Source organism: Microchirus variegatus (assembly GCF_963457635.1).
Source record: "Microchirus variegatus genome assembly, chromosome: 16".
Taxonomy (NCBI): Eukaryota; Metazoa; Chordata; class Actinopteri; order Pleuronectiformes; family Soleidae; genus Microchirus; species Microchirus variegatus.
Genome location: NC_139817.1, coordinates 16,372,124 through 16,394,360, shown reverse-complemented (window position 1 = coordinate 16,394,360; position 22,237 = coordinate 16,372,124). Strand labels below are relative to the sequence as shown.

The following is a 22,237-nucleotide window of genomic DNA, read 5'->3' as shown; positions in this document are numbered from 1 at the left end:
GGCTCCCCGACAGGCTCTCCGGCGACGTCTCCATAACCGACGTAGAGCACTTTATGCAGGAGTATAAATTGGGCTTAACTCATAAGGGTTAGGCAACATCACAAACCCCCGACATATGATTCCAAGATGGCTGCCACTTGTGTTAATACTGAAAACCCACTGCTACTTTTACTGTTAATTGAATGTTTGTCTTTTTGTTTCACATTAAATCATTAAGGGCACTTTCACACCACTAGTTCGTTTATTTGATCCGCACCAGGCAATACAATTGTTATTATGTAACATATGACTCCAGTGTGGTCTGCTTTCACACCAGCAAATGAACCAAAATTGGCACGATTGACGTTTCATCAATGTTTATATATCTTCGGGTAGAAAAGCGCCAATTTTGAATCACTATGGAGCAACACATTCGCACATTGCTACTTGCTCTGATCTTCGTTTATTACATTCTCTGTATTGGCCCTTTTTGGCAAAATATCCAATTTGAGAATGATTCGCGGCTGCGTCTGGAGAACAATCAGCTGATGCGCTGGAGTCGGCGAAGACGTATAGCGCGTCATTTCAGGCAGAGGAGACGCGCTATTTTCATGAATGTGGTCGTGGTAACTATGAGACGAAGATTGCTCCAAAGACCTACAAGGTAGGCTATGTCCATAGCATTTACTGCAGAATTTGTTTTGGACCCGAGTTCGCGTTCTCACCAGAGGGACCGCACCAGAGTCTGACATTTGGTGCGGAGTCAAGCGGACCGAGATCACCTCTTTTCTCGGTCTGCTTGATTTGGTGCGGACGCGAGTGCGATTGATGCTTTCACACCAACGAAAACAAAACAGACTAGAGTTTTTGGTTCGAATGGATCGTTTGGTGCGCACCAACTGCTGTTGGTGTGAAAGCGCCCTAAGTGTAGAGCGATGTCGAGACGTCACATCCACTTCTAATGTAAACTGAACAAAAGAACCACAGAGCAAACCATGGAGTATTCAGCTCCTGGTGAATCACTGAACACAGCGCTTTTCCATTGTACAGTTCTACTCAACTCGGCTCGACTCATGGTTTGGTTGCTTTTTTCATAAGAGATAGTACCTGGTACCTGGGTTTTTTTAGTTCCAAGTTGAGTTTAGCCGATACTAAAATGTAACATTGAAAGACTGCCGGCCACCCATTGGTCAGAGAGTGTCGTCATTGAAAGAGTCATGAGCGCAATGTCTGACACAAGAATCAAACTGAACTATGCTGAACTGTAGTTCAGGAGTAGTAAAAAGACTGAAAACATGCATTAATCTTACAACATTTAGCAAAGGAAATGTCTAAACCCCCTTTCAAAATAAAACGCAATAGGCAGGTCATATAGTCTGTCACAACTTCACATCAACATTACGTCGTAACCGGTGCTACCAGGTCAATTAATCAGAGCGTCTCGGAGAGTCATAATGTACGACGAGAGACTGATTGTTGAAGTGGAGAAACATAAAATAATTTATGACACCAGATCAACAGTTCTTCCACGTCAGAGAATGAAAAAAGCTGTGTTGTTGTTGTTTCCTTTGTACACACAGTCTATCGCGGCATCTGTTCGAGATTATCGCGCAATCTTCCGTGAATACCGCTGTAACGCGGCCGGTGGGGATTGCCGCTGGGCAGAGGTCGAAGCAGAACCCCGCCGCTGACGTGCCGCCGATGTAACGCGTCCAGTGGAAATCCAGCTTTAGAGTTAATGTTAGTGCTTTGATGACGACGTGTCTGAGTTGAGCCGAACCAAGCTAGAACCGTATAGTGGAAAAAGCACCTCTGTGTCTCGATTCGTCTTTTCCCCACAGCTGCCTCTGATCCACGACAAGTAAATCAGTCTTGGACAGAAAGTTGTGAACTTGAAGATAGATTGAGTCTCTTATCTGTCTCTCAAGTAAAGATATAACACCATCCATAAACTCACTCAGCACTGGATATGATCTGAAAAATAGTGTGAATACTTTCAAAGAGACTTCATGCTCCTCCTATGTTCACAGTCCTGAAGGGAAAAAAAAACCATGCCACTGTGTTTTATTCACGATAAGCAGCTTATAAATAAACTGTACTAGTTTCAAAAAGAGTCTGTGGCAATGAGACTAACTAGTTCATATTCACGTGGTCACTTAAAGGTGACCCCGTGAGTCCGGCAGTGATGGAAGGGTTCACCTGTGGACGCTCTGTGATTGGAGAGGCTGTTCCTGCTGCACTCCGCCTCCCCCACGGTGCTCTGACACCGCCCCCCCCCCCCCAAAACCCGGAGCGCTCGCTGCTCCTCAGTACCTTCCTGCGCCCTCAGCCTCTCACATGAGCTCTCGTCTCTGCGCGAGGACGGAACAGCGCGCGAGCACGGCAACACAAATGGTTTTTCTCCACGGTTTCTCCGCTCGCCTCGCGCTGAATGAAAGTGCACTTGTTTAGCGGAACCAGTCCCTTTTCTCGCGGTTGTCGGTTGTCGGTGTGTCCGGGGACGCGTCATGCAGTCTCGCAGTCCGTGGAGTTGTGGCGGCGGCGTTCGTCTCGTGGTGGCGTGGACTTGGGTTTGGAGTGTGGCGTCGCTGGGAGCGTGGAGCATCCCCGCGAATGAAGGTAAATGGCACGCGACGTTGGGGGGGATTTATTTGTCGTGTGTGTGTGTGTGTGAGAGAGAGAGAGAGAGAGAGAGAGAGAGAGAGAGAGAGAGAGAGTGGTTAAAGCTGACAGAGAACCAGGTCCGCATATAAACATTAATCTGAGCCATTCATGACAGCTGTGTGTCATCCAGGTTACCTTTAATTACGTGTTAAAAAACTGTAATATCCGATATATTAAAGCACCTTTGAACACAACACGCGTTATTTGATGACTTGGCATCTTTAAAAAAACCCTTTGTTATAATCCTTTATTAAACAAGAAAGCAGATTTTCACCTCTACAATAAGAATATTACAGCAGTGCTTATATATTTATCTTAATTTTCTTGCAAAAAATAATTGAAATAGTTTATATTAACATTATTTTGTCAATAATTGTGAACCATATTCTTATTTCCCCCTTTAAAGCCAATAAGTGAAGTTGTTTGTTCTCTTAAAGTGATTTTTTTGTGTCAAAAATGATTGTTCCCACGCTATTGTCTGCAGACTGTGCAGCATTTAAATAGCTGGAGATGAATGCCATTGTTTGGGATTGGGGGGGGGGGACATTTATCAACCTGCTCATTCTTTACATGGCAGATTTATTTGCTAAAAGTTTAGATTCAGATAGGAAAAAAAAACAGTAGTAGTTCCTCAATGTGTGGCCCGTACACATTCATGTGCCCTCCTGTGGTTTTTTCAGGGCTTCTTTTTAGGTAACAGAAAACGGTTTAAAGTTCAAAATGAGTGTGTGGGTTATTCAGTGTCATCTGGATTACATTATTCCCGAGTCTTCCTGCTAAAGTTGCCAAAAAAATAAGTCAAGGTTTCACTTTTATTGCACGTTTTAGTCAATCGAGCTTTGTTCAGGCTGCGATCACTCTTCAGAATGGCACGCAGAATGCTCTTTGTTTTTACTCGTGAACAAAGAATGAGAGAGAGAGGGAACTTTCTGGCATTTGTCGTCTTTTGATGTCTTCATTCATCACAGCCATGCGTCTTCTTCATCTTCTTAGAAGCCCTATCTTTATTCCAAAAGCCACCACCAACTTCTTCTTCTTACAGATTAAACATCTCACTCCTCTCAGAGTGGTTTGCAGCCATTGAGCACAAATGTTGGATATAAATCTGGCTCATATTTATGTTGCGCTGGGCTAATCATACCACTGCATGCATAATTGGAATGGAGAAGCATGCCCATAATTAATGGAGCTGCTATTCTGTCACTGGGCTAATTTATTGTAATTGAAAAAAAAGTAAGATTAAACCATTTTCAGGGCCATAAAAAAGGAATCTTTTGGGAAGGTTGCTGGCCACTCGCCCTCGTCCAATCTGCAGCACAACGTGTCCTCAAGTGTCTCTCCTTTTTTAAAAGCCGAGGTTCACCTCAAATTAAATTAAAATTAATTCAATTTGCAGCTACACGCCAACTTGTTTCCTGATCGGTGACTAATTGAAGAGTGCACGGAGAGAGAAGTCCTGATCCCAGTCACTTATTATATCAACATTTTCTCTTTCTCTTATCAGGATGGGACAGTTTTTCCTGCAATGGATCTCAGGCCACTGATGAATGATTTTGAATAAAAGCGTGTACACACACACACTCACACACACACGCTGTGCCAGCTTGATTAATGCCGTCTCTTCAAGCCAATCCATTCTTATTTAAATGTATCAATTTGTGAGAATCTGGATGTGGAGCCAGATGCCTCCCTTCTGTTTCTGTTTTTTTTAAACCGAGTATTGTGTTCTATTATCCGTCCATCCATCTATTAACGATGTTGTCGCACTAATGAGTGTGAAGGTGTGTGTGTGTGTGTGTGAGCCTACACATTGCTTAGTTTAAAAAAAAAGATTGCTGGTAATGGTGTTGATGAAATGAGCAGGCAAATTGTGGTGAATTACAGTAAATGGTGGAGAGGGAGAGAGAATTGTGAGTTTATCTTGCCTGTGTGTGTCGGTGTGGGAGCAAGGAGTCAGGCCATTAAGCCTGGAGTGATCCTAGCTGGCATGTAAATGCCACAATCAAACATCATAAGGCACAGACACTGGGGGGAGAAAAGCCTGGAGGGAAAAGAGAGAAGAAGAGAGCGAGAGAAATGTGATGAGAAAGCAATGTTTTTACATTGGTTTTATTGTAAGATTTACAGATTTAAGTGCGATACCCAAATGGGAATTATGCCACACTCGCTCATACACATCGATTTCATAAGGATGGGTAAAAATATCGATATGGTGGTGATATATCGTCGTACTTTTCTCGTCCAATACGATAATTAAGGCGCTCTATAGTTAACAGCCTCTTTACTTCATGTCTCCTCATGGTGGCGCTGCTCAATTGAGTGAGGGGAAACTTTGGCGGAAGTTACCTGGCCGAAGACACGGGATTTACAGCGGGTCAATGGCGAAATAAAGTTACGTTAAGAGATGCTTCTTCCACGTTCAATACATAGACTTTATGACCTTTGTCGTATGAACATTTATGAACATTTTTTCTTCAGTTGGACAGATAGCTTACATGTGGTACCCTGTGATTCCCACCTCTAACAAGCACTCACTCTTGCTAGAGCTGTTAATTTGGCAAACAGTATTGTATCGCAACTTGAATATCATGATAATATCGTATCTTGTTGTCTTATGGTGATTCCCACACCTACGTTTTAATGGTTGTCGGTTGGCAGGTCTGGTGCTTGATGCCTAGTGGTGGCGAACAAAGTTTAGCAGAGCTGTATCTGTCACGGCTAACTAACAAGCAAGAGTTGCTAATGCTGCTTAAGTTTGAAGTTGTTTGGTTCACTTTGTACGACAAATAATATCGTGTCGGGGAGAACAACCTTGTCAACGAGCTTTCTTTGGGCTCTATAGGGTTTGAGCTAAATGTTAAAAGTGATTTGGTTTGGCTGACGCCGCTCCAATCCTATAAATGTGAAAATATGTTTTGTTTGTTCAAACACTCTAAAATTGTAAAACCAGTATGGTTTGGATATATACAGTATGTATGCGTGTATGTGGTATATTATGATTGACCACGTCTTACCACATCAGCCTTTTGCTGAAGATTATCTGCCTCCCAGATCAATTTATTTGATCTGGGAGGCAGATAATCTTTTTTTGCTGAAAATCCACTCAGTTACTCTCTTCAGCATATTTTTGAAGTACTTTTGAGTATCCTTGAAGTAGTGCCAGTACCAAACTTTAAATCACTTCACTCATTCAGCAATGACTTTTAATAATAAGCTCTATAGATCACTGTCACAGCTGAGCTGCGCCGTGTGCAGCGGTTTGATCCTCACAATGTGAGAGAGGTAACATATCCCTTATGATCTAGTTCAGCTTCACTTATCTCTTCTTTATGGCCTAATTAGTTGTCTAATCACCTCCGAAGGACATCTTTTATTATTCTCTGTAGAGCGGAGTGGAGACGGTATGACGACTGCCTGTGTGTGTGCGTATGAGATGCTTTTTTGTCACCTTACAGGGACCTCATCCCATAAAAACACTGACCTTGTCAGGACCACTTGTCTTGGAGAACAAACTTGCCTCCTCCTGAGGTTAAAATGTATTCTTTTTTTTGTCTTTTAAAGGTGTCCTGTCTACAGTGAATTAGCAGCGTCCCAACAAAAATAGCTGTGTGATCGTGTGTGTGGGTGGGTGTGTGGGTATGTGTGTCGGCAGGTGTTGCAGACAAAGTGCGTCTCCATTACTGAGCTGGCTCTTGCTCCATGTTTTTTGTTCTGCTCAGAGCTCACACCTCCGTCTCTTCGTGGATGTCCGTCCTGTTGTTGACACGCTGCCAACGTCTGTCAGGATCAGATGTTTGATGATAACGTGGCTCCTCACAGAACAGGAACATGTGACGGGGAAAAGATTGCCCTCACAGCAGCTGGTTTAATATTTATGGCATAACAGTCAAGTCTTGGATGACTTATTAGTGTCGGTGTCAATGTGAGTTGAAAGAGTGTCGCTCATTGGCGGCTGAAAATAGCAGGAAACACTTTAATATTTTTCGTGTGTAGCGCAGTGGTTGTCAAACTTTTTATACTTAAGAACCACCTGAGAAAATATGGATAATATAAGATAATATTTTCCTCCAAGTACCACCAGAGGAAGGTGGCGTACCACTGGTGGTACATGCACCACAGGCGAACCATGAATCTAGAACATTTAGTAACTTTTCAGACACTCAAAGACATGAAAACACCAAGAAAGAAAGCCCATTCTTGTTGTTGTTCATGGGGAGTTTGTTGGTCTGTCATTTGCATGTACACTTACTGGCCGCCTTTTTTATTTGGCGATGTGTACTCCTCATTATCATAACTCCTAGACCGGTTGATATCGAGAAAAGATTCACCGTCGGCTTCTCAGTACCGTAGTTCGTAGTTAAACGGTTTAAATAACTGCCAGATATTGAAAATTGAAGTTATCTTGGGGAAAAAGGAGCAGAAAAAAACACTCACTCATTGAGCATTTATTGACAATTTTACAGCCATAAAATCAAAATAAATCCAGGCCGTCCTGATTATCACAATGGTCCTGAGAGGGTTAACGGTCAACGTGTTGTGGGCCTTCTGCATATTTTGATCAGTTACAAGTGATTATGTGATGCTGAGTTGCTGTCGACTACTTGCTTATTCAAATCATTCCAGCAATTTTCTTCTGACCTCTGGCATCTACTCTGCATTATCTGTCCAGAGAATTGCAGCTCGCTGGATCTTTTTTGCATGAAATCTCCAGTAGAGCAGCAGCTTCTGAAATACTCAGATCAGCTCGCCAGCAACCATGACTTTGTGCCTTTTATAATTCTCTTAAATCCTTTTTTCGAACGGCTCAGTTTCAGGTCATCTTGTCCACACAGGTGTAGCTCATAAAGTGTCTTAAAAATGATTGAGATAATAATAGAAAAAAATAGTTTAACCAACACTAAACTGTTTTTTAATGATATTGATTTTTGGGATGTCAATATTGAGTTGCTAGACAGTCCATGTTAGGTTGGAAGATTACATCTATTCAACAGAGGAGAATCAGAGGAGCCTCTAAATGAAGATGTAATGAGAAGTTACTGAACTTAGTTAGACCAGACAACAAGGTTAGCTTGTGGCTGTAGGTTGTAACTGGAATGTAGACTAACCTAGCTCTACTGAAGAAGACAAGCGTTGTTTATTCATATGGTTGGATGTTGTGCGTGTCATCGTAGAAAAATTATAGCATGAAAAAGCCAGTAGTAGATAGCCCTCTGTCCCCGAGGGAAGAATCTGAAATGATTTCAAGTCAAGATATTTCAAGAAAATGTACATGATATCTATTGCAATATTAAAAAGACATAAAAAATGTAAAAGGTATTTATAAAACAGTATTTATTACAAAAACAAATGTGTTTCCATATTTCTTCAATCACCAAATGGCAACCTAATTGGTTGAGCATCTGTTTGATTAGTGGACTGCATAAGTGACAACATTTACAAGGTTCCTTGAATGCATCAGCAACTGGTATTTGGTTATTGGGCAGCTTGTGTGTGTTTGCAGAAGTAATGAAATTTACGAGGCAAGTTGAATGCATCTCTAATTCCAGCATGCTTTGGCGTTTACCATTTCATGAAGTGTCTAGACTGGTAATTAACTAAACTACTAATATCAGTTAATCTGCATCTCTTCATAATGGACTGAAGAAGTACAGCAGTGTTCAATATTCTTGGGGTCATATGCTTTGTGTCTACATTTGAAGTCTTGACCGAAGCTTTTGTAACATGAAACTAAGGTTTGCTGCAGAACAGACAGACTGTGTCTTCCATTACCCTTGTTGCAATGAGCTCGCGCTCACATTCAGACATGGCCTCTAAACTGATTTGTGCATTGTAAAGATGGAAAAAAAGTTACAAAGCTTTAAAAAGCACAAGATGAGTAAATCTGCACAAGGTCTAACAGAGTCTGAGACGCTCCTTGGCTTCTTTCAGTTGAACACTTGGACGTCTGCCTCCTCATGTTTGCTTTCATTACTTGGCAACATAAAAGCTTTAGTAGGTAGAGTCACCGTCTATTGGACTTCCTCTGTTATTGTTCACTGTGTGTTGGACGCAGAAACAGGGCGGAACGTTATCGAACGACGAGATAAAGAACATTGATATGCAGTTTTATGATGTCCCATGGCAAACATGGGCGTTTTAAAGCTGCTGCAGTGCAACGTATAAAGCAATATGGTCACTGACATGATTTATTCAGCATTGTGTAACAGGCAGTACAGTTCTGACGAGGGCTGCTCGCTAAACCAAGCTTAGAGCTGAGCCTCGTGTTGATGCTGCAGGAGCAGGACAGTTCCCCCAGCAACATTATCCTCGTGTTTAACTCTTATCGTAAGCTGCGCGGTTGCAGCATTAACCTGTGTTCACTGCTTTTCTCTCGAAATGTCTCTCAACAAGAGGTTTTGTGACTTTTTTCGTGTTGGAGAACACACTGTAGGGCAAAAGACTGTGTTGTCACAGTGCTGCACAACATGAAATGTCTTTTCGAAAGGGTACTGCGGTCATGTAATTGCTGATGACAGCTTTCATCTTAGAAGCTGAGGGAGAAATATTTTGAGTTTCCAGTTGAAAGCCTCATTCTGCCTCACGGCTGAAAAATTGGAGAGGTAAAAAACAACAACACAAAAACAACTTCTTGTTAGGGCCACAGTGGTTTCCAGGTGACAACTACACTGAAAGCAACCCAGAAATTCCCCCGACAGGCACTTTGCAGCCTGTGTGCACACAACAGATAATTGTTAATCAATAATTATTGGCTCACAGACAGAGCAACAGCCTTCCCTGTTGCTCACTATAAAGTTTTCAATGGATGAGCACTGGAGGAAAAAAAGTCCACCTGCATTTGTGTGTTTGATTTGTGGTAGAAGCGAATAATAAAAACTCTGTTAATAATTGTCTTGTTGCTGATAATGGCCGCTAATCAGGAAAAGTGTGATTAAAGATGACGGTGAGATAATACTCTGTGGACGAGTGGATTCTCTTCAGCAGCAGCAGCTGCGTCTTCCGTGCATCGACAGCAGCTGTCAGTTAAATATTTCCCCTGATTATTCCCACATGACTAATTAACATTACTTTTTCTTACTTGACAAATTAATATTTTGGGGGGAATGGAGCTGTTTTTGGTGGTTTAATGTAGGTCTGTAATCAAACAAACTAAAAATTGACCAATCAGGGGGCTCTTTTTAAATTAAAAAAGCGTGCAGCTCTTTTCAAATTAAGAGCTGCGCTGTGGCTGGAGTTCAACAGTGTCTGATATGTTCATTTACTCAAAACGGACGGAGCAACCTTAGCTTACCATTTTTAAACGATATGCCACGTTTGTAGTAGAGCTGTGAAAAAACAAACTGTTGCTTGCATAGTTTGCATTCCACTTTTTTACCATCATCTACTTTTGACATTGATGCGACAGGAGGACTGACTGTAGCTCAAAATTCACGTCTAATTAATGGCAACGCCAATCTGTCTGTCTCTCATTAGCCACGGAGCAACAACAACCCAATGGGCTGGACTAAACCAAAATAGTGGAAAACAAGGGGGGGGGGGTGTTCTCTGAAGACAGGCTGTTACCTGTGAAACACGGGTGCCCTAAAACACCCCCATTAGCACTTTCCTCCTAATGAAATTCACCATAAAAAAAAAAAAAGTCAATCACAATTTTGGTCGAGCCAGAATGTGTCAACTAATTAATCGACCAGTCAACTTGGACTTTACAGCCCGAGTTGAATGGAAGTAGTAGTATACTACTACTATATTTATACCAAAGCATGTGGGTTCTATCTGTTGGAGGCTGGATTTATAGGATGATTACTAGGACTGCAATGATGTTCTAGAGATTTTTCAATAGTTTAAACAAGTTTTAGAAGAGGAAAGAAAGAAGAAATTATGAGAACTGAATAACTTTGCTGTGATGTCATGGGCAAAACATGCGACTTTTGACTTTTTTATTTCATCATTAAATCATTTTTAAATAATTCAAACAGAATCCTTTTAATTTTTTGGATAAAACCAGATATTGGAGTACATCCTCATTTCAAGCTTTGGGGAATGCAGATCAAAATTTTTTGACATTTTCTACGTTTTACAAAAACGCCGTGGGCCGCCGGTGGGCCCGAGATATATATATATAATATATATACATTACATTTGAAACCATCATCATTTTCAAAATTGGGAAACGCAAAACTATTTTCTAACATTACCTGACATTTAATGGACCAAACAAATACTCCATTAATCGAGAAAATAAAATAATTGGTGCCTTTTCAGGTTGTTTTTTACTTTGAATAATTGATTGCGTTGTGTTTTTGACTTCCAACAGTGAACCTGTTGGATTCTCGAGCTGTGATGGTCGACCTAGGATGGGTGGCCTACCCAAAGAACGGGGTAAGTCTTCATTTTTATTGTGACGTTATCAGTCATGATAATGTTGTTATCGATGTTGCCTGAGACTGAGATTTTCCGTTTTGTTTGGTTTTTGAAACCATATCCACTATGTGAAAATTAGGCCAGCCGGGCCCCTTCCATTCCATTTTTTGGTGCCCTTCCCTTGGGGCACCAGAGTAAAGGTCATGACCCTTGACAGTTAGCCAGTACATCAACATTGAATTCACGCTCCATATTTGGCTGACACAGTACACACGCGCCTACCAAGTAAAGGTATAATGTCCTCAGTTGAAACACAATCCTGACCCAAGGCTTTACTATTCCAAACTGTACCATACCAACTGGAACATGTAAATGGTCCGTTTGGTAGACTGCAGTCTATATAACACTGTAGAGCACTGATCATTGTTTGAATATGAATTAATTCAACCTCCAGCGACTTTTGACTTTTTTATTTCATCATTAAATCATTTTTAAATAATTCAGAACAGAATCCTTTTAGTTTTTTGGATAAAACCAGATATTGGAGTTTTGGGGAATGCAGATCAACATTTTTTGACATTTTCTACGTTTTACAAAAACGCCGTGGGCCGCCAGTGGGCCCGAGAGATACCACTGGGCTTAGCCCGTTTTCTGGGGGAAAGGAATAAATGGCAAAAAAACGCGTCTACGGTCTTCAAAAGTGTGGGAATTTTTTTACCCTCAACTCTTCTAACAATGTGGTTGTTTGCAGACTATGCAAATTTACTTTTACTTACCACAGCAGTACATCAGCAATGCACGATTTGAAATGGAAAAAACCCTGGAGCGCTGTTTCAGGTTGGCAGCAAAACTCCGTATGCGATGTTGATTTTCCCCCTTCCCCGCCCTGAAATGTTCGTTTATCAAGCAGTCTCAGTAGTAAACGCTAAACGTAGTAAGATAAACGCTACGTTAGACATTTGTTGTCTAGTTATTGATTCCGTTCAATAGAGAGTCACACAAACAGACACGCAGGTGCACACACACATACACACACACACACTCTAATCGTAAAATTAGTCATTAGATTAGTCGACTAATCGAAAAAATAATCGCTAGATTAATCATTTTAAAAAAAATTGTTTGGTACAGCTCTAACTGACATAAGTGTTTACAGGTGTAAGCTCTCAAATACTTTTTGAATTTTGTTCCTATCTGCTACAGAGGCTGAGAAATCAGTCATTTAGTAGGCATTGAACCTCAGGTTTTTGAGGTCCTTTCTGAAATCACCCATAGGTTTGACAGGAATTTTTTCCAGGCGTTTCAGGCCTTAATGGGTTAAGCACTACGTTAGCGTTAGCGTCATCTAGCGTTCTGACGCTAATGTTAGCTGCTGTTCAAGTCTGTGTCCCCGTTAGTTAACAAAGTAACAATTCAATAACAGCAGTCATTTACTGTTAATGTTATTATATCCGCGAGAAACGTGCACGGATATTATGGAATTGGTCTCGCGCGTCCGCGTCCGCAGATTTTAGCCGTTAACGCGATATTATAATTATTTAGTTAATTAGTTAATTAATTAATTAATGATATAAAAAACATATTTTCGCCTGTATCTTCCAAAGTATTGCAGGTATTGGCTTCAAATTTTGCATGGGCATCACATACCACCTGAGAATTATCCCTATCTTTGTAGCTTTATTATTAATTAGCAAATTAATTAATTTATTATGCTAAAAACACATTTTCGGCTTTATTTTTCAGACTGATGGAGATATTGCCTTCAAATATTGTACAATGATTCATGTAACAACTATCTACAAGTACAATCATTATTACTTTGGCTATGATTGGTAATAGTTAAATAATAAGTTAACTGGTTAACTTATTAGTTTACCAGTTTTTTTTTCTGTGTTCACTAATAAGTTAACCATAAGTTAACTGGTTAACTTATTAGTGAACACAGAAAAAATAGTTAAGGCATTTTTTTTCTTTATTATTGAGCTCATTTGGACACATTGAGGATATCATCAGTTTATTTAGCACTTATTCATAATATTTATTACATTATAATATACATTTATTAATTATCATATAAAAAATAGTTAAGCCTCCATTTCTTTATTAATGCATTGAATGGAAAGTTTGAACATATTGTATGCTTTTTCATGAAATTTAATAAACAGTGTATGCTTTTTCATGACATTTGGACACTTTGAAGATATGTCAGGTGTGGTTAGCATTTTAATATTCATAACATTTAACAAGGTATAATAGGTTAACTAGTTTTATTAAAAACTAGAGAGAAATTTATGAGTTCAGGTATTCTGTGTTCAATATCGAGTTTATATGGATACTTTGAACATGTATAAAGTGTAGTCAGAATTATATCATAATATTTAACAGTTATTTTGTTGAATTTATTAATAATTAATTAAAACAGTTAGTGGCAGATGCGAGTGCGTATACTTTGGGTATATTGGAAAGTTGAGGATTGGACAAGTTCGCGGATATACCCCTTGCTGTCGCCCCCCCCCAACAGCGTAGGCTAGTTGTTATATCATTATCCGCGCCACTTACAACTGTCTTTCTTTTTTCTTCATCCTATTTTTTTTCTTCCTCTTCTAACTACCTGATTGATAACTCCTCTTCATTTTTCTTCAGCTTCATTTACAACTTGCAGAACGATAACTTCACACAGGTTAACTATCATGGGATTGACGTGGTGCCCTTTTAGGGAGGTTTCCGACTTAGATGTCATTGCAAATCACCAGTTGTTGTATAAGGGGGACGGGTATTCTGCATACATTTAAAAACGGCCCTCAGGCTCCAAGTGTCGGGGGCCCCCTATCGGCTCGGTGCCCCAAGCAGTTGCCTGCCTTGCCTGTTCACAAACTGCGCGTCTACCCGTAGCGCAATGAAAGTGAGAAAGTGCGTTAATGCGTAAAAAAAAAAATTAACGCGATAATTCCACAAATTAATCATCCTGTATTAACGTGTTAATTTTGACAGCCCTAATAAAAACGTATTGTTAGTTGTAGCCTGACCAGAAAGGATGTAATTCTTCTTTGTTTGCACATTTAGCTTCAACATACTACATAGGCCTTGTCTAAATTATATGTAAAAGAAGAAATTATTCTATTTGTTGCACCTTTAATGCTCACAGTGATGTATGGGTACTAGGGATGGGACTTTTTTGTCGACAAATAGATCGACAATCGACACGTGCGCACCTCGACAAAAAAATGTATAGTAAAAAAGGTCGAAGTGTCACAAACATGTAAAGATCACGACCATGGAGGTTAAAGAAGCTGTTCACGAAAAGGTGATCCTGCTGTCCAGGCTCTCTGCGTCACCGCCTCGTTCTCTCGAGTGGCTGTGCGCGTCCAAGCGTGTGTGCAGTGCGAACGAGGTTGCGCTTAAAGGGATATTTCACCGCTGGGAAGATGAATGTCTATTAAAATTGGGTCATCTATGGAGTATAAATGAGAAATCATTTTTGAAGAAAGTGTCTTCTTGGCCGAGAAAGGCAGAAAAAATTATTTTTCGATCATGTACACGAACGACAACAACTCCCAGAATGCACTGTGCTCGCTGCCCCACAAGCCCACACCTGCTACAGCCCTAGGCCACACCCACTGTTTACTGCCGGTATTTCTAGCGTAATACCTGTGGACATCCACATTCCCGTGACCAACTCTTCGGCGAATACAACTTGTAATTTACGTGTTATTCTTTCGATATGGGCATCCCCAGGAACATGATTGAGATATACTGTGTACATATAGTATTAGTAACAAAAAAGAAATACTTACGTGACACTCACACGTCCGTTTCTCCCGGTCCATATGCGGCACAAAGCTGGGGTGCTGTGTCACACACACTGCCGTTACCTCGTCCGACTCCGCGATTTCCTCGATTAAAAACTGACATCGCTGAAATTCCCCGCAGCACAAGGACTCTGTCTCCGTGTCCATAGGCGCACAGTGTGAGCACTTGCACCACCAGTCCACCCCAGCTCGAGTCAGCCCGGGATCCTCACTCTCGGCTGCTGCAGCCGCAGCCTCAGCATCGGCTGCCTCCTGTTCTTTCAACGCCCTCAACTGCTCCTCGCTGTACTGAGGCTCGTACAGGTACCCACGAATATCAGCTTCCAGGAGCAAATCGTAAAAATCTTTTTCTGAAATATCACTTTGAGAACTCCCTTCTGCCATAGTTTTTACTCTGCAGAGCAAGAGCCGGTCAGCGTAACTGATATCAAAGATGGCGGACACTGGGTTTACATTCTGGGGATCAGGTATCGTCCCCCATGTGGGTGGGTCTAAGAAATAAGGAAATATGATGTAAAAAAAAAAAAAAAGTTGACATGTGGACCTCGACAATCGACCCTAAAAATGTGTGAAATTCCCATCCCTAATGAGTACACATCAACACAGAGTAAAACAAATATCTTTGAAATACTAATTAAAGCATTACAATTCATGAGCAATCAAAGGGAATAATAAAGTATACATTCCTGTACAGTTCAAGTCGCAAACTCACTTTCCATCGCATAAAATGGAAGACAACCTAAGCCCCCCCCTTCACTTTGAAATGCAGGTACTTCATTTGTTTTATCAAGGTTAAAGGTCATTTCATTTTCAGAAACTCCGACTTCATTATCGAGGGGGTAAATTTAATTCATGAATAAAAGAGTGAATATATTAGTCTCACGCCAGCAGTCGGATTTCCATCCTTAAGTATTCCCAGGATGACGGCTAATTAGACGATGACATGATAATTAGAGTTGGGAAATGTTTATTTGATCGACATTTTCCAGTGTTTTTTAGTAGAAAATAAGTTCTCATCAGACTCATCATAATAATAATCCGTTTTATTTTTCAAGGTCACTTTATGTGATGTATAAGTTCTTAATGAGAATGCACAATTCTGCCGCACAAGTGAGATCCATCCAACTGTATTTACTGTGGGGAGTTGGACACTCCTGTGAAATCTCTTAAGACAGGACATGTTCTAGTGAAGTCTAGCGTCTTTTCAGACTGACTTTAGCTATGTTTCATTGACAGTAGTTGGTAAACAGACAAATTGACAGAGAATCTGGGGAATAGGACGTCGTCGTCTACACAGAAACGCAAGGCCGGTACGACAAATTAGTGAGTTTTGAGTTGAGATTTGAAGATGAGGCAGGGACGTTATTGTTATCTGATGTGATGTGGGAGTGCATTTCCAGAGTTGGGTTGGGGGGAGGCCAGAACAGCTGAATAACCGGAGTCCTATAGTGGACAGACGGGCAGGGGCTATGAATGAAGAAGGTGTGCAATGTGTACGAGGTCAGTTATGGAGGGCTTTGAATGTTCAAGAAAGGTTTTGAATTGAATTGAGGACACGTATGGGGATCCAGTGAAGTTGTTTAAGGGACATCAAGACGGACCTCTCCAGTCCAGTCTCTGCAGAAAAGGGACTGGAATTGCAGCGGTGGCTTTCAACAAGAATTAATTTGTGCCTCCCATTTGATCCTAATATAAAAACCTGACAGCTCCCACTGGCAAATATGCAGCTTTACACGCCAGGACCAATAGTGCTGACCTTAGTGCTTTTCCTCAGCTCTGTGTATTCAAATCACGCCCCTAACTTCCCCACCACACACACACACACACACACACACACACACACACACACACACACACACACACACACACACGCTGTGGCTGAACATAGATGGGAGAGATAGTGCTGACAAAAGCATCCATACGCGCAATCATATTAATGAAGATGTGATTATGGCGTGTGGCTGCGACAATGCACCTGCATAAATAATTTCATTCGGCGGCAGACAGAGACGGGAGGGGAAAATTAACAAGCGAATGAGATAATGTAAGGATCTTATTATCGCGTCGTGGCTCTTGTTCTCTCGCTGCTCTTATTCCGCTGATTGAAATATACTCTTGTTTTTTATAATCGACTTGTCAGACACTGACTTGACAGAGAAATCAGACACAAATATATGTGTATTCCTATTAGGGGTGCTTTTGTTTAATAATTAAAGCAAGTTCTCAGATTTTTCTGCTTTATATAACAAAGAAATCATCAATGTTCATTTTTCATGAATTTTTCAACGTTTTTCAACAAATGAATTCATTGAGAAAATTATTAACGGATTAATTTCTCAGGAAAGAGCCTAATGTCTGCGTTTTGAGGTTGTAATTTGTATAATATTCAAGATTATAATCTGAAACACACGCTCAAAAACATTTGCATTCACACTTCGTAACAACAGGGTTTATCCTTTCTCGTCTCGATCAATCCACATCATTCATCCCCCTTCCTTTTTTCTCCAGTTTCCTTCTTCGTCTACTTTCTTCTTTTCCTTGTCCACCCCCCAAATGTCACTTTGACTCTGTGTTCCCATTTTCTCATTTTCTTTATCTCGCAATCTTTTCCTCGCTTCTGTGCGCTTTCCACTTTCAAAGCTTCCATAAGATGATGACAATCCAAACATGTATGTTAAGATACACGAGGGTGGAGCTGGAATACGGGCTTTAAGTATTCTATAAGTGACGACCATAGTGTGAGGAGCTTAAAATAAACGCAGTCAAATTGGCAGATGCTGAAAATGCTTCAACAAACTATAGCAGTGTGTTGAAAGTATGAAGACATTACGAATTGCCCGGGGCAATTGAAAATGTTATTTTCATTAGTTTGGGACCAAAGTAGATGTTTCGTGGACATGTTATGTGAGACAGAGGTGGACAGAATTATAAAACTGCTGTAAAGGGAGAACACTCCGAGTAGAAGAAGAGACATCGCATTACAGAGACATAACCAAGCGTCCGGTTTTGAAGTAGATTTTGAGAGTAGAAACGCATTCAACCACAATGTGGAAGGAAAAAGAGGACACATGCAGGAGGCAGTGTAAGACAAAAGAGACAGAGTGGACAAAGACGGGGAAGGAAGCAGGAAATGGATGGCGTTTAATGTCCTCACTTTGTCGAGTCGAATGAATAATGTCTTGAGGAGAGAGAGGATGGATGGATGAGCACTTTCCAATTCTTGCAATATAAGAAATTGGAGACATGAGATAAACGCAAAGGTGTAACATCGGAAAATATGAAGTAAAATAAAAATACAGAAGAACATATTAGAATTAAAATATGAAATATTATTTTAAAAAGGGTAAATTGGAAGGCTTATTAGACCCTGATTTTTAAAATTCTACTTTGTTGGACAGTTTGTATCCTAAGTGTTGATAGAGATGTCAAAGACAGAGACATGACACGAGATTAAAGAGGATAGATATGTTTTTGTTCCTTGTCCCACTGGAGCTATTTGTCTGTCAACCATTTGTCATCTACAACGAGTGTTTACTTCCTTTACTCACTGCGCAGGAAGGGACATGGTTTTGTCTTCTTGAGTCTCCTGATGATCAAATGACATCAGGTGGTATATTATTTTTTTTTATCTCTGGCATCTTTGAGCATCAAGGATCAATCTCGTAATATTTATTATTTTGTGTTAGAACTGTCCAATAATAATAAACAATAACTAAAAGACACTTTAAAATGATAATAAATGACACTTGTGGTCATCATTTGGTCCATAAAATGTCAGGAAATGTTGATCAGTGTCTCTCAAACCTGGAACTGAAGATGTTCTCCAACGTCTTTATTCAGTTTTAAATGTGCATTATTTAATAAATCTAAAGCAACTGGCCATAAAATCCTCCTAATATGTCACAGAGACTCAGGAATAATGTTCATATAACGAACTGAACTCACCAACAACAACAGTACAGACACAATATTTGCATTAAAAAAATCTTTTGCAGACTGCAAATCATGGTTATGTTTTGAAATCATGTTTTGGCATGTGGCGCCACCTACCACCATCTACCAATAATTGCAGTCAGTAGAGTCTCAGCTGCCCAGCAACCACGGGTTGCCAGTTACGTCAGAAAACGAAACCTAAAAGACCTCGGCATTTTGAATTTGAATGTCGTAACCGTTTTTGGCCACATTCTTACATATGGCACTTTTAATGATTTATTTGTTAAACTGAGTAAAGAAACCAGAAAATAGTAGCCATTAAAAAAAAAAATTAAAAAAATCGAAAAATCTTGTTTTATTTCTTTTTAAATCACTCAAATTCGAAATAGTTGACAATTAAATTAATAATCGATTAATTAAGGAATTGTTTCAACCCTTAATGATCTTCTACTCTCTTCAGTAGGTGGAAGAAAACGGAAGAAAATATAAACTGATTTTCAGTTTCATGGAACAAATAATATGACTGATTGCACTCAGTGTTTGTCTGAGAGGGAAATAATCAAGTAGAAAAACCAAGAACTTCTTTAAAAAAAAGAACAAACCAAACTAATATACCTTCCATTTTTTCCATTCATTCATGCTCACGAGAAAGTTGTGATTAGCACTGCTTCTCTGACTCCTCAAGCTTATTTGACCAAAGACGAGGCTGAGTTATCGTTAAAAGGTGCTGAGCACACGGAAAACAACAGATGCTCCCTCGGTGACGGCAAACTCTAAACTGTCGCAGTCCCTAATGAACGACGACAGCAGATTAAGTTGTGATGCTGCTCAACAGGTTCCTCCTCCTTCTTTGTCTCGACACATTATGCAATAAAGAGAGAACATGGATGAGGGCAGGTAGATGGGGACAGACCAGAGGAGGCAGATAAGAGAACGGGCCAGAGATTCATTTAGAGCCGTGACAGGAATAAAGACGGAACTGAACATCAGCAGAAATCGGGGACAAGGAGGAAGATGAGAAGTTGATGGAGAGGGGGGAAGTGGGTGGGGAAGTGGCCGAGCCGAGCGGTGTTTCTGGGTTAGACATAAGATTGGATAATTGAAGGAAGAATAGAGGACACATGGAGGGAAAATGATGACAGACGTGGCTGAAATGGAAAGGCAGGGGGGGATGAGGCATGAAAAGTGGGATGTTTGAGACAGAAATAGGGAAAAGGGTGGGGGGCTGGGTTGAAGGAGACTTTAAGGGAAAGGAGTGAGAAGTACCGATCTATTATGGTATAGTCAGTATGGGGGGGGGGTAATGATAAGTTGCAGTGAGCTTTATGGACTTAGAGCCAGGAGGGCACTCAGCGCAGCCACAGGGGGTTCTCTGCTGACGGATGTGACACGATGACACGTGAGCTCACCCACACACAGAGCAGTCAACAACCACACACACACACACACACACACACACACACACACACACACACACACACACACACACACACACACACACACACACACACACACACACACACACAGACACACACACTAATGAGGGGCGAGATGTATGCCTGAAGGAATGGATTCCAACAGAGAAGGGCAGAAGGTTGAGACGAGACGATGCAGAAGTAAAATATAGGCCGAGGCATCTGAAAGTATCACAAAACCTCTTCATATTCTCTTTTTTTTATTTTAATGGTCACTATAAAGAATCATTAAACCAGATATTAAAAGGAAAACAAAGACAATGTGCACACTACAGTCCACAGGATGTGTTGGTGAGATTAAAAATCCCCCCCCAGAAGAAGAATTTTAAAAATATCCCAAGAGAAATTAAATGTTACCTCCTGCAAGGACATTATTGTGGTGGTGGTTTTTGTGAGCCACGTTTGTCTGTTTGGGATCATTAAACTCCAAAGAGTACAATATGGTTTTAGATAAAAAGGTGCTATGGTCCATCAAAGTGGTGGTGGTGGTGATACGGATCTGGATTCAGGATTGTATTGATAGTCTTTGCTGTCAGCAGCCTCTCTTGGGGCAAATTCTAATTGCTTCCATTAAACACTAGAGGCAGCCATCTCTACAGCACAGTTCAGTAATAACATAGTAATAGTCAATAAGGAGGAATGTAATTGTGAATAACAATGGTAGTGCTGTGATATAAGTATATAAGCAATGCCATAGACATAATCTTTATTTTCAAGTTGAACACTGGGACTTATTACCTGGAAATTGTAGTTTTGTTGTGGAATAACCACAAATCACGGTTGAAACTTGATCATCAACACCAAAACCTGTTCCAGTTTAAATCCTACACTAATTCCTGACTTAATATTGAAAATAAGATGTTATTACCATAAAATAAATCCCCTATTATCATATTCTTGCCATGTTATTTAAAGTGTGAGCAAATTATCAGAAATTATGAAGTCTCTCTATGGTGAGATGCCATGAGGGTTTGAGTAGGGAATGAAGTGAACTGACCCTTTAAGAGGAGGTTGTGAGACGATGAGGTTGAGGGCAGATTACAATATCACATTGAAGAAGGAAATTACATTACAGAAACCTAAAAGGATGAAGTAGTTTTGCTGAAAAAGATACGTCACAGTGTGAGCACATTAACACAGCCGTGTATTTGTTTCCACAGTCCTGGTCCTGACCTTGAGGTGTTATTGTGCTCCTCTACACTCCCTGAGTTTTGTGTTCGACCTCTGAAGACCTGACCCACCGAAAAAAACCATGCATGAACTTCCTAGAAAATGTACTGTACTGCATAATAATGTACACTCTGTGCAACTCAAAGTCTGTGTTTCTCCTTAAATGAAAGCCCAGTGTTTAATACAGACCTGTTTTAAATACAGCACATAAAGAAGGTGTGGATGTAATTTAATGGAAAAACGAGAGTTTGAGCCCCGACACTCACCTTTTTAATGGAAGTGTGTGTGTTTTGTCGCTCTTTGTGTTCGCTGTATTTATTCTGAAACTAATGGTTCGTGTTAAATCATTGTTTGACGACTCCGCTTTACAGCGATAGCCTATAGCTCGCGTGTGCGCCCCATTTCCATTAGTCATTAAAAAAAAAAAAACACTGTTAATTCAGTGGAGCTGCAGAGTGGCTGAGACTTGCAGAGGCAACAAAGGCAACACACATTTGATTTGAAGCGAGAACCAGACAGGGGTCATCTGTTCAAATTCCCCCTGCTTGGCCACCACTAATGATTGATGTGTGTCTCTGTGTGCAAATGTGTGTTAAGCTGTGTTAAAGCCTGGCACAGGCTGCTAGATCTATGTGATCTAACCAGTAAGAGGCTTAATGTCTGCACTGGGACTCACTGGGACGGTGTCTGGGAGAGATAGGGGAATTGGTCCCACATTACTACATTTTGTGCACAAGGGCCCTCATCCACCTTAACTTAACTTGTGATGCCATGTCTTAAACCTCAGACAGGCCCTTCAAAGAACTGTTGACATTCATAATGGCTTAACTTTTTCATAAAATGTCGTTT

General features: G+C 40.6%; 1 protein-coding gene across 1 annotated transcript in view; it reads left to right on the top strand.

Annotated features, from left to right (window-relative positions):
- Nucleotides 1–2,486: 2,486 nt before the first annotated feature.
- epha5 (EPH receptor A5) overlaps nucleotides 2,487–22,237 on the top strand; it is a gene marked incomplete at both ends in the record, with an annotated part of 95,494 nt that continues 75,743 nt past the window's right edge. Inside the window, 2 exons of the mRNA XM_083903303.1 lie at nucleotides 2,487–2,598; nucleotides 10,955–11,019. Coding sequence (XP_083759429.1) covers nucleotides 2,487–2,598; nucleotides 10,955–11,019 — 177 coding nt within the window. The remainder of the gene's footprint in view (nucleotides 2,599–10,954; nucleotides 11,020–22,237) is intronic.